Raw genomic sequence first — 16,454 nt, forward strand, 5'->3', positions numbered from 1 at the left:
ATCTGGTCCCTCAGCTCTCCCCCCTTAAAATAATCAATTTAAATCTTGAAGAGATCTTAGGGGTCATCTAATCTCACCTTCTCAATTTCCAGATAAAGAAACTGGGACCTAGAGAAGAAAAGTGATTTTTCCGAGGTCACTTGGACAGTGGTCACCTTAATTTGGTCACCTTAATTTAAGTGCCTTTCCTCTGAGATTACCCATAATTTATCCTGTATATATCTTGTTTATACCTAGTTGTTTGCATGTTGTGGCCTTCATTAATTTAGAATAGGCACTTCATTTTTTTTTGCTTTTCTTTGTATCCCCAGTGTTTAGCACAATGCCTAGCACATTGAAAATGCTAGTTGACTGATGGACTAGTTAAAATTTCTACAATTTTAAATCATTCTAGGATCTTTATGGAATGAGAATAGAAAGAAAAGCAAAATCCCAAGTACTTGCCTTGCTCAATTAGTTACTTGACAACATAGTCAGTAAGCATCTATTAAGTGCCAACTATGTGTCAGGTACTGTATTAAGTCCTGAAGATACAAAGAAAGGCAAAAACATGATGCCTGCCTTCAAGGAGCTCACATTCCTTTTTTTTTTGAGAGGGAGGGCAGGGTAGTTGGGGTTACTGACTTGCCCAAAGTTACACAGCTAGTAAATATGTCAGGTCCTCCTGACTCCAGGACCAGTGCTCTTCTCACTGTGCCACCTAGCTGCTCCAAGCTCACATTCCAATGGGTGAGATGACATGCAAGTAAGTACCTACATACAAGGTACACACAGTGTAAATGGGAGGTAATCTCACTGGAGAGGCAATAGCTAGCAGTAGGAAGACCCAGGAGAGGCCTCTTGCGTAAAGTGGAATTTGAGCTGAGTCTTGAAAGAAAGTGGGAGGCAAAAAGAGATTCTTTTGGATGCAGTGTTTATTGAAGCATTATCCTCCAACCTGTCTTCATTCCTACTCTAATACTAATTTCCTTCTAGAGATAGAGTGCCTCTAGTCTGTTTGTTTTGATTTGGGAATTTTTCCTTTCCTATTTATGAAGATTGTTCCAAGCAGGACATAATCATTTTTTCCCTTACAACCCACGAGTAACAGGCATTTGTTAATGTGCCTGCCTCAATTCACTCCAGACTCCTCTATCTCCTAATCCTCCACTCACAATTCCCCCAGTGCTTTAGGAATTGAGAATAGAGATAGAGGAAATGGGTATGAAAAGAAATCTGTCTGAATCCACTTTTCAGAGATTCTTAAAAGTTTAAGAAGCTTCTTCATCCATGTAGGAAACTGACCAAATTCTCCTATTTAACACTGATTTGGAGATCACAGATTTATACTTAGAGCAATGGGTCATTTAAATAATTCTCCAGTGAGTAGCTGCTCTGTGCCCAAATGTGCTGGATGCTTTCAAGTTTACAAGAAATGTGTGTTTTCTAAGAAAAAAAAAATCAACAACATTACAGGGAAAAATAACCCTCAAATAGATGACTCGACTCTTCTCACTGCTGCTTTCTTACAAACAAGTCCCTTATTAAGAAATTGAAAGGATATAAAGATAAAAGAAATTAATAAGGTATGGTATGAAAAAATAAACTAAGGTATGGTGTGAAACAAACTATGATAGGTTCTTGTCAGAAGGTTTTAATGATTTTGTGTGTCTAAACTTAGTGAAGTTATGTAACTTGTAAAAAAACAATATAATTTGTTTTTAAAGTAAAAAATGACCTAAGTTCCATCCATTCTTATTTCCTATAGATATTTAGATATTCACATACCTGCAGTTTCTCCTGGCAATTGATTAACTGGCTCTTCTTAAATAAATCTACACAATAGAACGGAAGCCTATCTAGCTCATTGAGACTAGGAAACCATTCTTTTTTTTTTTTCTTTATACTCAGCACCTAGGACAGTTCCCTGCACAGATTAGGCTTCTGATATGTGTTTCCTGAATCAATGTGTTTTAACAAGGATACTGGAAATTAGAGGTTAAAAGCCAATTCTCCTATGGCTAGTAATGCTTTATAGGAGGTTAAATATCAATAATATTGACTCTTGAAAAAATATTTAAATGCTATTAAGTATAGTTTAAACACCTTAAGGCAGTTGGAAGCAAGGCAGTGTGGCAAAGCAGACAGAATAAGGATTGGTCTTGAAATCAAGAATACTTGGGTTCAGGCTGGACCTCAGATATATGCTAACTGTGTGATCCTGGGCAAGTCACTTAACCTTTCATTGTCCCCAGGCTACTCCATAAGAGTTGGTGTGGCTGATTTGCATTGGTGAATGGGGTGGTTTCTGTATAAAGAATACAGGACCACCCCCACATCCCTGCCCTCAAAACATGAACCCTTAGTGGAAAGGGAGGCTGATGCTACCAGGGCAGTTGTAAGAGCTTTTTAGGTTTTGAGCTAAGAGAGATTAATAGATGCTAAGGTAATGAAATGCTCTCCCTCCTCATCTCTACCTCTTGGCTTCCTTCAAGTCTCAGCTAAATCCCCAACTTCTGTCAGAATTCTTTTCGGATGGCTCTTAATGCCAGCTCCTTCCCTTTATTGATTACCTCCAATTTATCGTGTATTCCTCTTGTTTTTAAATTTTTTTTTCATGTCATCTCTCCCATTTGACAGTGATCTCTTTAAGAGCAGAGACTGTCTTTTGCCTTTCTTTGTATCCTCAGTGCTTAGCATAGTGCCCGGTGCACATAGTAGGTGCTTAATGAATGTTTATTCACTGACTGATTGATTTGACAATTCTTATGGATTAAGAAAGCTTTGGGAATTTGGCAGAGATGAGGCAAGAAAAGTTACTTCTCCCCAATTCCAGCTCAGACCCTGATGTTAATTCATCCTCGAATCTGAATTCTGTATCCATTCTGGAGTATCTCTTTTCTTCATTTTCGTCTTAGGGTCTTCTACCCTCAGAGTCCCTTTTTCAAGACTAGAAACACTCAGTTTGCCTGAAGGTGGCCTTCTGTGTAACAGCTTGCCAGGATTACTGGGCCCTCTTCATATAGAATGAGTGGAGAGCTGCAGTGAGAGTCTCATGTAGTCTTCAGACAAGTCGAGGAAGAACATCAGTTAACTCTGGGGAAGAGAATGATTGTCCTGGTTAGCTAGATTTCCTGATACAGTAAAGATTATGAAGAAGGCACCAGGATAGCCTTGGTTAAAAATGTTTCTAAAATGTATTTCCTTTTGCCAGATTTTGTGCACCAAGAGAAGCATAATTGAATATTCATTTGATTTAGAGCTTCTTTGAATGCCTGAGGATCATCATTCTGAACATGAATTCTTTTTGTGAAACAGTTTCTGAGTTTCTTGTGATTTTGTTTATATGTAAAAGTGCATAAACAGGGCAGATAGGTGGCATGGTGGATAGTGCACTGTGCCTGAAGTTAGGAGGACCTGAGTTCAAATCCACCCTCAGACTATTCCTAGCTGCGTGTGGCCCTGGACAAGTCACTTAACCTCAATTTGCCTCAGTTTCCTCATCTTTCAAATGGGGATGATAAAGCATCTACTTCCCAGGGTTGTTGTGAGGATAAAATGAGATAGTATTTGTAAAGCTCTTAGCACAGTACCTGGGCTATAGTAGACACTATATAAATGTTAGCTGGTGGTGGTGGTGGTGGTGATGGTGGTAGCAGTAATCGTGGTGATGGTGGTGGTCGTGGTAGTAGAAATAAGAGTGGTGGTGGTGAAGATGGTGGTGGTAGTGGTGGTGGTAGTAGTTATAGTGGTGGTGAAGATGGTAGTGGCGGTGGCGGTGGTGGTGGTGGTGGTAGTAGTAGTAGGGAAGACTGAGTTTAAATCCAGCCTCAGATACTTAGTTGCTGTGTGGCCCTGGGCAAGTCACTTAACCTCTTTATGCCTCAGTTTCCTCAACTGTAAAATGGAGAAAACAATAGCCTGTACCTCCCAAGGTTGTTGTGAGGATCAAGTGAGGTAGTAATTGTAAAACCCTTAGCACAGTGCCTGGCACATTGTAAATGCCACATAAATGTTAGCTATTGGCTGGTGGTGCTGGCGGTGGTGGTGGCGGTATAGATGGAATGTAGGAAATTGGTCATATCCTAGAAGCGGGTTAAAACAAATCCTTGATAGTAATGGTTTTTCATGGGCATTTGCCTGTTTCTTTTAAAAATGAATGCAAATGAAAAGTTCTAGTTCATTGAAATGCCCAGTCACATACGTTCTAGTTAATTGGCCTTTTACTATACATTCCAGCGCCCCTTTAGTATTGTTCATGCAATATTAATTTTATTCAGGTGAAAAATTGACAAAACGTTTATTAAGTATTTACTGTTTAGCAATATAGTCTTTCATATTGCATACTTCGAGGATCCATGATATAGGATCATAGCTCTAGGTTTCCAGGAGAAGCCTTAGTGGTCATCTATCCTAGCTCTCTCCTTTCACGGATGAGGAATTGAGACCCAGAGAAGTAAGTGATGGTGAGTTCAGGATCATCCAGCTAGTACATGGCAGAACTGGATTTCAGGCCCAGGTCCTGTGACTATACATCCACCATTCTTCCTACCTACAGTGTATCATGTTGCCCTTCAGTGTCCTCAGTGTTGACTTTTGCCTATCTGGGTGTCCTAGGTAGCTTGGCACAGGGCTTGGAACATAGTGATTACTTAGTAAATACTGTCGACTCACTGACTGACTGTTTAGATACAGATCACAGCCCTCTCGGTGTAGAAGTCTCACTGAGGGTAGTTTTTTTCAGGTCTTTTGAAAAATAAAAACCTGATTTAGTTAATATTCACAGTTAAATATCCTACTGCTATGAAAAGACAAAAAAATTAAAATTCCAGTTGGCTCAGAGGACAAGGCAAAAATACCTGGTAGAGGAGGGGAAGCAGGTTGCAGGACACCACTGCCCAGCAATGAGCCAAGGGACATAAAATATCCCAGTGAGAAGTCTTGGGTAATCAGAAAAGGAGAGGTAGGCTGGTCATCTAGGCAGAGTGAGGGAGAGTTCATGTACCCATGGATAGAAAAAGAACCTAATAGGGGCCTTCAGTGTGCCATAGGTAGGAGAAGGAAGGAAGAGAAGGAAGGTGGGAAGGGAGTGAGGAGGAAAGAAAGAAATATTAAGCATTTAACTCTGTGATAGCCACTGTTATAAGTGCTAGAAAATTCAAATACAGCCAAAAAAAAAGACAGCCACATTTCAGTGGAGGAAGACAACATACAAAATGGAATTAAAAAGGGGAAGAGGAGGTAGGGCTGAAGGTACCTAAGTTAGGGGCACAGTTATGAAGTCTGAAGAAAGGCAGGAATACAGCAGGGAGGGAAATGAAGGCAGGCCAGCTAGGCCTTTCTGTAAAACAGAGACTCCAGGAAGAACTTTCTAATGGGAGATGAAGGGGCAGGGCTTATAGAAAGATATTCTAAAGGGGTTAGGGGGAAGACAGGGATTGCTAGGCTGTTTGAGAGCAGAGACCCCAGGCACTGAAGGAAAGATCCAAGATGAGCCATTAGTGCAGGGGTCATGAATGTGAGGTCTAGAAAAAGTGAGGAGTGAGGCCAGGAGGGGAATGAAGGATTGGCAGAAAGACACAGATGAATGAGCGTGGCACAGAATGAGGCAGTTCTGAGGGCTATGATTATTCTGTTACAGGGATTACTCCCATTGGTGAGACTTTATGGGTCTATCAAAATATAGAAGTAACCACTGATTTTAACATAAAGCCAAGAGCGGCCCTCAGGTCTGAGTGTCAGATCACACAGTTCTGTGAAGCATCCAAACATTTTCATACCTGTAGTTTTCCCTTCAGTATTGTCTGGCTTTTCTGCGATATATGTTGTCTTAAGAGTACTCTTGGGACCTAGAGGATGACAGATAGGCATCTGCCTTTGTGGCCAACAGTGTTTCATAGAGAGTTAGTGATGAGAAAACATTGATTGTTCTTATACACCTGCTCTCCAGAAATACCCAAATGTGCCTTAAGAGACTCCCATAATACATTGACAGCGTAGAATGGCTTTAAATAGCATCTCTTCTTCATCCTGTAGTTGGATTTGATAATATGCTCAAATTTGCCAAGAAAACCCCAAATGGGGTCACAGAGAGCTTGAAACAACGCAACAACAGCAAACCCTAGAGTAGCTAAAGGAGCCTTAGAGGTTATTGTTGTTATCGTTTACATCGGTATTAGTTATTGATAACCTTGTCGATTGCTTGATATTTATTAGTTAATAATAATGATGATGATGATAGTGCCTAACATTTATAAGGCACTTTGCAAAAATTGCCTCGTTTTATCCTCCAAACAACCTTAGGAGGGAAGTAGTACTAGTTGTATTTCACATTTCTATAATGATTGTTAAGATTTGAGAAGTGGTTCTATTACCTCATGTGATTCTCACAGCAACCCTGTGAGGATTATTATCCCTGTTTAACAGATGAGGCTCAGAGAGCCTCAGTGTCACAGAGCCGATGTCTAAAGAGGAAATCGAACCCGGTTTTTCCCAGCTGCAGGTCTAGCATTCTCGCTACCATGCCACATTCCCTCCAGAAAACAGTACCCCAAGTCTGGCTAGCTGACTTTTTGGATCCTGAAGTTAACTGTCACCTTCTAACTAGAGAAGTGGGAGACTAAGAAGCAGTTAGCCCATTTACTTGGCACCTCCTTCATCCCTAGACTGAGGAGGCCAACAGTATATTTGTTTATTTCACCTGACCGCTCTCTTGCCACAATTTGAATTTTAAAATCAGGCGTGATGAAACCTGTTTCAAGAATAAGCTCCTGGACTAACCTAGCAGAGAAACAGTTTCTAAGGCAGGAAGTGGAACCATTTATAATTGGAACCACTGAAACCAGAGGAACCATTCAAATAGTTTTTCACTAGTGGAAATAAAGGGAATGCTATGAGCTTGATCACGGAGTTAATTCCCTTCCATCCTATTGCTGAAGTTACTGTGTAGTACTCTTTCAGTCAATAAGTCTTTACTAAGACATTGGGCAGGGGTGGGGAACCTGCTGCCTCAAGGCCGCATGTAGTCCTCTAGGTCCTCAAGTGTGGCCTTCCATCAAAGGTCTTCACTTGGACCTAGAGGGCCGCATGTGACCTCGAGGCCCAAGGTTCCCCACCCCTGACCTAGGTAAATGAAAAAATCCCTGCTTTTAGTCAATGTTATATTGAGGGGACAACATGAGCGTGTACATACATATATATGTCCACAAAGTCTTAGTACCTTTTTAAGCTATTTTAATGGCTTCTAATTGCAGTAATACTTTGGGAACCCTCCATATATCTATGGATAAAAATAAATACGTAAGAGCTAGGTAAATACAAGGTAGTTTGGGAGGGAAGTCACTAGCATTCAGGGGGATTAGAAAAAAAGGCTTCTTGTAGAAGATGGTCCTTGAACTGAGTCAAAGGAAGCAATTAGTGATTCTCTGAAATCTGTACTAAAATCAAACGGTGTAATTAAGCCTTTACTTCTATTTTGACCCCTTTCTATCTATTCCTTCCTTTCATTCCTCAGCTCACTACCCTACCTTCAAGTCTGACATTGTATTGAAGTATTATCTAAGGTTTCTGTTTATATGTTGTAGTAAATTGAAGAATCTTTGAGACAGAAAGGACTTTGGTCATTTAAGTTATCTAGTTATTATATACTAGACCTAAAAAAGCATCCAGTGCAACTTCATATCTTAAGATGGAGAAACAGAAGCTTTTGCCTCTTCTTAAAAAGACTTATTTTGTTCAGAGATAGAGAAGTATTATACACGTAAAGAATAAATTGTCACTTTATGAAAAGGACCAAAAGAGAGTTTTATCTAAAAAATACGAATCACCAGCAAGAAATTGAGCCCTAAATCACCTTGCTTTGGCTGGTGGTTAAATCCCTGTGTCATGTCGACAGAAATGCCATGCCCTGAGTGATCAACACATGAAAGGTAGGAATAATGCTGGAATACCAGTTTGACTTTTTTATTTTCCTTTTTGTATCAATTGTGTATCCTGCACTTTCTCATCGTGTGTCCCTCCCCGCCAGCTGAAACTGTGGGTAAGTCTTCGCTGGGCTGTACCTCTCGGGGCTGATCCTGGTGTGCTCCTCTCTGTGGGCTCCCTCTGGTTGTCCAGTCCCCCATGCCGGGTGCCCAGGGTCGGTTACTAACATGGAAAAATCAGTCATCCTCATTCTTAACTTTCCAGAATTCAAAAGGTTTTTAAAAATGTTTTCAGGCGTTCATTTTTTAACATAAGGTTACTTAAAACATTAACACATTAAGACATCCATAATTACAAAAGGAACTTGAAACACCATAATACAGGGATGGGAATCATTATAATAAAATTTAGGGAAAGGAGCAATCTCACTTAATACATTGTAGTTAGCGGGGAGTGTGCTGGCAGGTCGGTAGGGTGGAGGGGCTGAAATCAGAAAGAGCTGCCTCTGAAAGAAGTAAAGGGTTCTATGAGATAGATGTAAGAATGCAGAATATTCCAGGTAAAGGGGAGAGAGAGTGCAAAGGCATAAAAATGGGTTGATAGAGTACCATGTGTGAGGAGAAGAAAAGCTAGTTTGGCTGGACAATAGAGTCCTAGAAGTCGGGAACTAATTACTGTATAATAAGGATGCATAATAGTTTGGAGCCAGTTTGTGAAAGGTTTTAAAGGCTAAACAGGAATTTCTGTCTTATCCCAGAGGCAAGAGGGAGATGTTGGAGTTTGTTTTCATAGGGGAGTGACGCGGTCAGACCTGAGCTTAAGGGGAGAAAGGTCACTTTGTGCAGAGGATGGATTAGAGAGTGCAGAGGCTTGAGGCAGGGAGGCCAATGAGGAGGCTGCTGTGATAATCTAGGTAGGAGTAGTAATGACAGCCTGACCTCAAACGGTGGCTTTGTGAGCAGAGACTGATGGCTTACGTGGGAAGAGGGAGAGAATGAGGATTTGAGGACGATGAACCAGAGAGGCTGGAAGGATGGTGGTGCCCTTGCCAGAAAGAGCGACGTTTGATAGAGGGGTGGGTTTGGGGGCCGAGATAGAGTTTTGTTTTGGACGTAGGGAGTTAGAGACATCTCCAGGACATCCACTTTGAAATATCTGATAGGTGCTTGGTGATGTGGGACTGAAGCTCAGGAACATGACTGGAGGTGAAGATGTAAGACTGGGAGTCAGTCTTCATAGAGATGATAATTAAACCTGTGGGATTTGATGATGCCACTAAGAGAGAGAGAGAGTAAAAGTAGGCTTCTGCACTGATAAGTGATGCTATGTGTCAGTGAAATCATAGATATATTGAAGTCTTGAAAAACGTATCTATAAATATGTACTGTTTATGTTTCTAGAGAGAATTTCTCAAACACCTTCCCCCCGCAAACCATAGGTCATTTTAACATAATTTGTAAGGACTCTCATAACCTCCCTCACAGTGTCAAACTTCATGTACCCTTATGGTGGACTCCAGCCTTGGTAACTGGAACTACATTTCCTTAGTACTTAAATCTAAATCATGATAAATCTAGCAGACTTCTCCCAGGCCCTAGGGGAGCAGTTCTTAACCTAAGGTCCTTGTACTTATTTGTAAAAAAAAAAAATAATATTTTAATAGCTATATTTCAGCATTTCTTTGTAATCTCTATAGTTTATTTTATACATTTAAAAACATTCTGCCAAAGGGGTCCAAAAAACTAGTAATTCTTGACTGAGGAGAAGGGAATTTTTTTCCGTTGAGGTAAGAAGAAAAGATTATTAAGGATTACTAGGAACCTTCTTCCTAAGGGGGAAACATCTTACCTGAATATGTTTGGGTTGTTGAATGTCTTTATACTATATAGTCTCAGGTCTTCTGGGCCCTTCATAACATGCTCCTTTCCCCTCCCCCAATCTCTGCCACATACTCTTAGCACTCTCCATCACATACTCTTCCAGGGACACTGGTTTCTTTGCTATGCCTCAAACAAGATGCTGGATCTCCAGCCTTTGGGCATTTCACTGGCAGTCCCCTATCCGTAGAATATGCTCCCTCCTCATTTCTACCCTCTGGCTTCCTTCAAGTCCCAGCTAAAATTCCACCTCCTACAGGAAACCTTTCCCAATTCCCCAATTCTAGTGCCTTCCCTCTGTTGATTATTTGCTGTTTAACCTGTACGTATCTTGTTGGTATGTAATTTATTGCATGTTGTCTTCCCCTGTAGGGTGTGAGCTCCTTGAAATCAGGGACTTTCTTTTGCCTGTCTACATATTCCTAGCTCTTAGCACAGTGCCTAGAATGTAGCAAGCACTTAGGGAATATGTTTTGACTGACTGATCAATTTTTTAAAAAAATTTTTATGCTGTCTCGGTCCTCCTTTGTAGTCCTGAAGGAAGAGTACTGTTGTTTGGGGTCTGCCGTACTATGCCCTTGATCATATTCCTCATCTGTCATGAACCTTCTCCTACAAAGGTACTGCAGGTGAATAATATATATGAAACATCAGATACCTTTTAATTCAGATTATTCAGTGAATGACTATTCAGTTCCATTTATATGCAAGGCACTGAGCTAAGAGCTAAGGCCAGAGAGATGACAGTGACTCAGTTTCTCAAGTAACTTAAATTCTAGTTTAGGGAAAGCCCCATATGCAAGTAACTTTGATACAGGGAGGAATGAGAAGGAGTTGGAGTGAAATAAATGCAGAATGTGCGTATGTCCAAGAAACATGAAGAGAAGTTCTCTATGAATGCCATCTGTTACTACAGCAGTAGTGGGAATGTCTTCCATCCAAAGTCCAGATCCAATGTTAGCTGATAATGAGGTTCAGGTCTTGCAGAGTTGAGAGTGGTCAAGCCGCCCCTGGGAAATCACAACTTGCCTCCTCTCCAAATAGCTGCCAGAGGGGTCATTCCTAGAGCACAGATCTGACCCTGTCTTTCCCCCGATCAAAGAGCTTCTCTGCTGGCTCACCTATTACCTTTAGAATGAAAATCAAAGTCCTGTGTTATTTGAAAGCCCTTCACAAATCTGGCTCCAGCTTACCTTTCCAGGCTTTATTCCCCTGAACCTAATCTACAGTGCAGCCAGACTGGGCTGCTTAAATACTCCTCCTCCTGGCCCTTTGCCTTTATATAAGTTCTCCTCCCCACCCCTCCCACCTTCTTTCACTCTGAGAATGCAGACCTTCCTCACCTTCACCTCTTAGAGTCTCTGTCCTCCCTCAAAACTCAAACCTTTCTGATCCTCCTAGGTACTAGTACTGCCACCTCTCGTTCCTCCAAATTACCTTGTATTCATTTTGCATGCATCTTGTGTTCTCTTCTATCTATCCATCAGCATGTGTTTTTCTTAAATGTCTACTATGTGACAGGCAGTGTTCTGGGGGCTGTAGATACAAAAACAAGCAGACCAGAAAGAAACTGTATATGAGTACAAGCAGCATTTACTGATAGAATGTAAAGTTGGCTTTGTATCACCATGGTTTGGCACAGCGACTGGCAGATATTCAGTGGGCATTTAATTATCACTTGTTGATTTATTTAGAACTAGAAGGGATTATCCTACACCTTGGGATGATGAACCTGAATCCTAAAGAGATAAAGAGCCCCGTAGGTAACAGTAGAAGCCAGGGCCTTTGTCTCCCAATCCAACTCTCTTTCCACTCCTTCAAGGGAGCCACATTTATTTTGCATTTTGACTCTAAGGTGAGAATGTTCTTCATGCCAAATTTTCCCCGCAGCATTCATGAAGGAAGGGAATTCTAGGAGGAGGATGTATTTGTCAGCAGGACAAACCAAGGAATGATCTGCCTGACCTAAATACACAGTTGTTTGCTTGTAGGAGCCCAAGCCAAATTTGGTTGTTTCCTAAGCCAGCAGCAGTGGTTCCAGATATTAGAGGTGGGTGTCTGATTGGTTGCAGGGAATTAATGAGATTATCACATCCAACCAAACAACATTCTTTATCTGGCTGATTCGCTGTAACTTTTTAGAACTTGGATAAGAGTTTAAATCACTGCATTGTTGGCACTAGGGATGAAAACGGGAAAGTTCCCTTAATGAGTAATCTGCTATTTGGCATATTAAAAGATTTAAAAAAAAAAATAGATGACTATGGTTCAGCTTGCTTCTTAGACTCTTCTGCTTCTCCATAATAACGAACGAAAGGATTTTTAAAAAATCTTGTTTCACATTCCCAGAATCATCTTGCCCATTTACTGTAGCCCTAACATTTGCCACTTTCTAGGGGCAGATTTCTGGTAGGTGGGTGTGTTTCTTAAGAGCATAATAGCTCCCTTCTGTACTTACGGTTCAATAGCAAAGAATAGCTATTGATAATTAAAAATGTTATACCACCTCCAGAAGGCAGCCTTGGCATTATTACTCTGGATTTATCTTCTCTGTATGTTGAAAGCCTTTTGCCTCAGAGTGAAATCTGGCTCTGTACTTTATGATGTCCTACAGTAAAATCAGCAAGCTGGCCCAGGCATGTCTACCAGGCTTCAGATTCCTCAGATGACTCCTTTGGTGACCCTTGACCAGCTAACACCTTGCTATTGGAGTAGATGGGCAAAGTAACACATAGTCTTTTCGTACTTAAGGTTTTGGGCTTCTGGTAGTTTTTTCCCCAGAATTCACTGCCACTGCAGAAATGCAAAGAAACCTTTGCAAACGGCTCGTTTTGAAAAACTCGCCGTCCTTCATGAACATCTAATTAGAAATTTAAAGAAATAGGCACCCATGGACATTGTTTTTCTTTATCCCTAAGGGGTGCATGCCTTTTTATTTGAGGAGTTACTTATCTGGTCCTGCACTGGAATTCTGTCAGTATGTTTCTCACCACTTCCTGGCTTCCTTTATTTAAGTCCCAGCTAAAATCCCACCTTCTACAGGAAGCCTTTCCCAATCCTTTTTAATTCTAATGCCTTCTCTCTGGTGATTATTTCCAATTTATCCTGTATAGAGCATGTGTGTGTGTGTGTGTGTGTTTTGTTTTTTGCTTGTCTCCCTTATGAGATCATAAACCCTTCTTTTGAGTCCTTTTGTATCCTCACTCCTTGCTTACTGATTGTTAACTATTTTTTCACTTAAGTTGCTTTATTTTTTCCAGTTACATGTCAAGTTTTCAACATTATTTTTATAAGATTTTGAGTTCCATATTTTTCTCCCTCCTTTCCTTCCTCCCTCCCCAAGACAGCAAGCAGTCTAATAACAGGTTATACGTGTGCAGTCAGCTTAAACATGTTTCCACATTGGTCATGTTGTGAAAGAAGAAACAGAATAAAAGGGGAAAACCAGGAGAAAGAAAAACAAAAAACAAAGATGCTTCGCTCTGCATTCAGACTCTATGGTTCTTTCTCTGGATGTGGATGGCATTTTCCATCATGAGTCTTTTGGAATTGTCTTGGATCATCCTGTTGCTGAGAAGAGCTAAGTCTATCAGAGTTGATCCTTGCACAATGTTGCTGTTACTGTGTACAATGTTCTCCTGGTTCTGCTCACTTCACTCAGCATCAGTTCATATAAATCTTTCCAAGTTTTTCTGAAATCCTCATGCTCATCATGTCTTACAGAACAGTAGTATTCCATTACATTCATATAACACAACTTGTTCAGTTGTTTCCCAATTGATGGGCATCCTCACAGGTTCTGATTCTTTGCCACCACAAAAAGAGCTGCTGTAAATTTTTTTATATGAGTGCTTTTCCCTTTTCTATGATCTCTTTGGGATACAGACCTAGTAGTGGTATTGCTCGATCAAAGAGTGTGTGCAGTTTTATATCTCTTTGTTGCTCTCCAGAATGATTGGATCAGTTCACAACTCCACCAACAATACATTAGTGTTGTAGTTTCCCCACATCTTCTCCAACATTTATCATTTTCCTTTTCTGTCATATTAGCCGGTCTGATAGGTGTAAGGTGGTACCTCAAAGTTATTTTAATTTGCATTTCACTAATCAATAATGATTTAGAGCATTTTTTCATATGACTATAGATAGCTTTAATTTCTTCATCAGGAAACTGCCTGTTCATATCCTTGACCATTTTTGATTGTTAAATATTGACATGACCTGGCAACCAAAATACTGGAAACACTCAGGGTTCATTCATTCATTCAATAATTTATTAAGTTCCTATTCTGTCAGGCGCTGTGCATACAAAGACAAAACCAAAACAGTCTTTGCCTACAAAGAATGTACATTCTGACAGGGAGAAAGTATACACAAATGAGTAAATGCAAATCGTAAGCAGTTTGGAGTCAAAGGCCAAAGGCTTCCTTCTCAAGACTTGTTTCTTAAACCATCAAAACACTTCCTTTTTTTCCTTTCTCTTCCAAGCATACCCTCAGCCTGGAGTTCTCTAATTAATTCAGCCTTATGGTTTTTAAGGGCATGATTGCATACAGAATTGGATGGGATTTTGCAGCATTATCAAGGATCAAGATTTCACGATTCTATATTAAATTATGTTTCTAAAATTGAATTTATGTGCTGTTAGACTCATGGGTGTTAAAAACTAGAGTCTTAGCCATAATCAGGTACTGTTTCTGTCACTATATTCGATTGTTCACGATAGTGGATTTGGAAGGGACTGAATTAGGCTAGCTCAGACTAGGCCTCTCTGAACCAAAGCTCAGCAGACGCAAGATTTCCTGGTGTACATTTCAAAATGTGCCAGATCCCATATCGTCCTCACATCTTTGTTTGACTGTTTTGCTGTAAGTTCTTTTACCCTAGTATAAATTCCCCCTGGGGCAGTGTGACACAGTAGGTAGAAAGCTCTTTTCACAGTCAGGAGGAACTGTATTCAAGAAGTGCCTCTCACCACCTATTGGCTATGTGTCTCTGGGCAAGTCACGTACCTTGTACCTTCGGCACCCTCAAGCAACCCTTGAGGCTATACATTCCCAGGAAAGTATCAATCTGCATTTGTAAAGGAAATTCCTCACAGGGAGCTCCCACTCCAATGAAATTATAGATCCCATCCAAGAAATTTTTTTTTTAAAAGGCCCTTATTAATTATCTTTCTTTCTATTCTGGAATATTTTGTTCACATCTGGGTACCACATTATAGGAAGGGCATCAGTGAACTAGAGAGCGCAAAGGAGAAGTGCCAGGATGGCAAAGGAAATCCATATTGTGGGAATTCTCATTCATGTAGGAGTTGAACCAAATAGCCCTTCCAACATGGTGATTCTGTGATCCAGGAGGGGTAATTTTATAAAAGCCACTCACTATCCAAATCATAACCCTTTATGTACTTGAAGAGACTTGCTCCTCAGCCTTCTCTAAATTAAATGTATTTTGTAGAAAATCTGCTTTGCTGGATCAGTGGCATAGATCCTTTCTCACCTTTCCAGAACTACAGAATCACACAGTTGGAAAAGGACTTCAAACATCATATTTTGTGTAATCCATACTGAGTCATGGCACACCCCCCCCCCCCCATATCTCAAGGTAGTCATCTATTCTCCACTTACAGACTAATGGTGATGGCCAACTCACTACCTTTTTTGAAGGATCCTATTCTCCTTTAATGTAGCTAATTATTAGGATTTTTTCCCCTTAATCAAGCGTAAATCAACCTCTTTACAGCTTCCACCTGTTTTCTGAGTTCTTCCTCTAGCATCAAGAAAAGTTGAACTCTGCCTCCCTGTGGACTAGTGATCCTAGTAAAGTAAAACTTGCTGGTTTTACTTTAGCTCTTTAGAGCCAAATACAACAAATGAGCCCTCTTTTGCATGAGTTTCTACACATGAAACTGAGAACCCCAAAATATTCAGGCTGTTCATTCCTGAACTTCTCTAGAACCTTCTCTGACCCTTTCTGGTCAGTGTGAATAGTTTCTTGTGGTCAAGATGGTCATTTGGGGAATTGCTCTTTTTGTGTGTCCCGTGTCCTTAGGCCTACCTAAGCAGACAGAAGAAAAGGCAGAGTGTCCTCACTGCTTTATCCTTTCATTCATTCTCCAATTTTTGTGTCTTTAGGAAAGGAACAAAAGTTTGTAGGTGGTTTACATGGCTAAGAATTTAGCAAACATCACCTCAAGCTTTGGGGAGATCTTAACGTTTCTTCCCTATGAAGCATTGAGTGTGGGCCTCTTTGTTATTAGGTCGGCTTTATAGAAAACTCATTTCATTCATCTCCAGAGGGGCATTAAACCAGCCAACAGTTCACAATGGACTCCCAAGCTGAGATGGCTGAAATTCCCTTTTTGTTCCCGGAGATATTTACTGCTGGTACTAGACAGAATCCTTTGGGTGAGATTGGTGCGGTAGAGCTAGTTCGTATCTGCTTTTGGAAACATCAACAAAGGCTCTCCTTGTTCATTGAGTCGAGTCCCCGCAGCCATCGGCATCCTGGAGAGAGCTCATCTGCCAGGTTTCTAGGTCACAGCGATGAGTTGGCAGAGGATTCTGTTGTGAGGGGAGCTACAAGAAGGGCCCAGTGAGTTTCATCTTCCTAAACCTACTTACATGCTTACCTTCAGATACCGGAAATTAAAAGTCCCCCACCCCAGGCAGT

General features: G+C 40.7%; 1 protein-coding gene across 7 annotated transcripts in view; it reads left to right on the plus strand.

Annotated features, from left to right (window-relative positions):
* Positions 1–16,454, plus strand: part of MTSS1 (MTSS I-BAR domain containing 1) — a 227,052-nt gene that overhangs the window by 186,771 nt on the left and 23,827 nt on the right. For 4 of the 7 annotated variants that reach the window (XM_036765291.1, XM_036765265.1, XM_036765277.1 and 1 more), the window contains exon 7: positions 8,006–8,017. The exons of the other annotated variants lie outside the window; for them this stretch is intronic. In XM_036765291.1, coding sequence (XP_036621186.1) covers positions 8,006–8,017 — 12 coding nt within the window. The remainder of the gene's footprint in view (positions 1–8,005; positions 8,018–16,454) is intronic. 7 annotated transcript variants of the gene reach the window in all.

Source organism: Trichosurus vulpecula, chromosome 1 (genome assembly GCF_011100635.1).
Source record: "Trichosurus vulpecula isolate mTriVul1 chromosome 1, mTriVul1.pri, whole genome shotgun sequence".
NCBI classification, from domain to species: Eukaryota; Metazoa; Chordata; class Mammalia; order Diprotodontia; family Phalangeridae; genus Trichosurus; species Trichosurus vulpecula.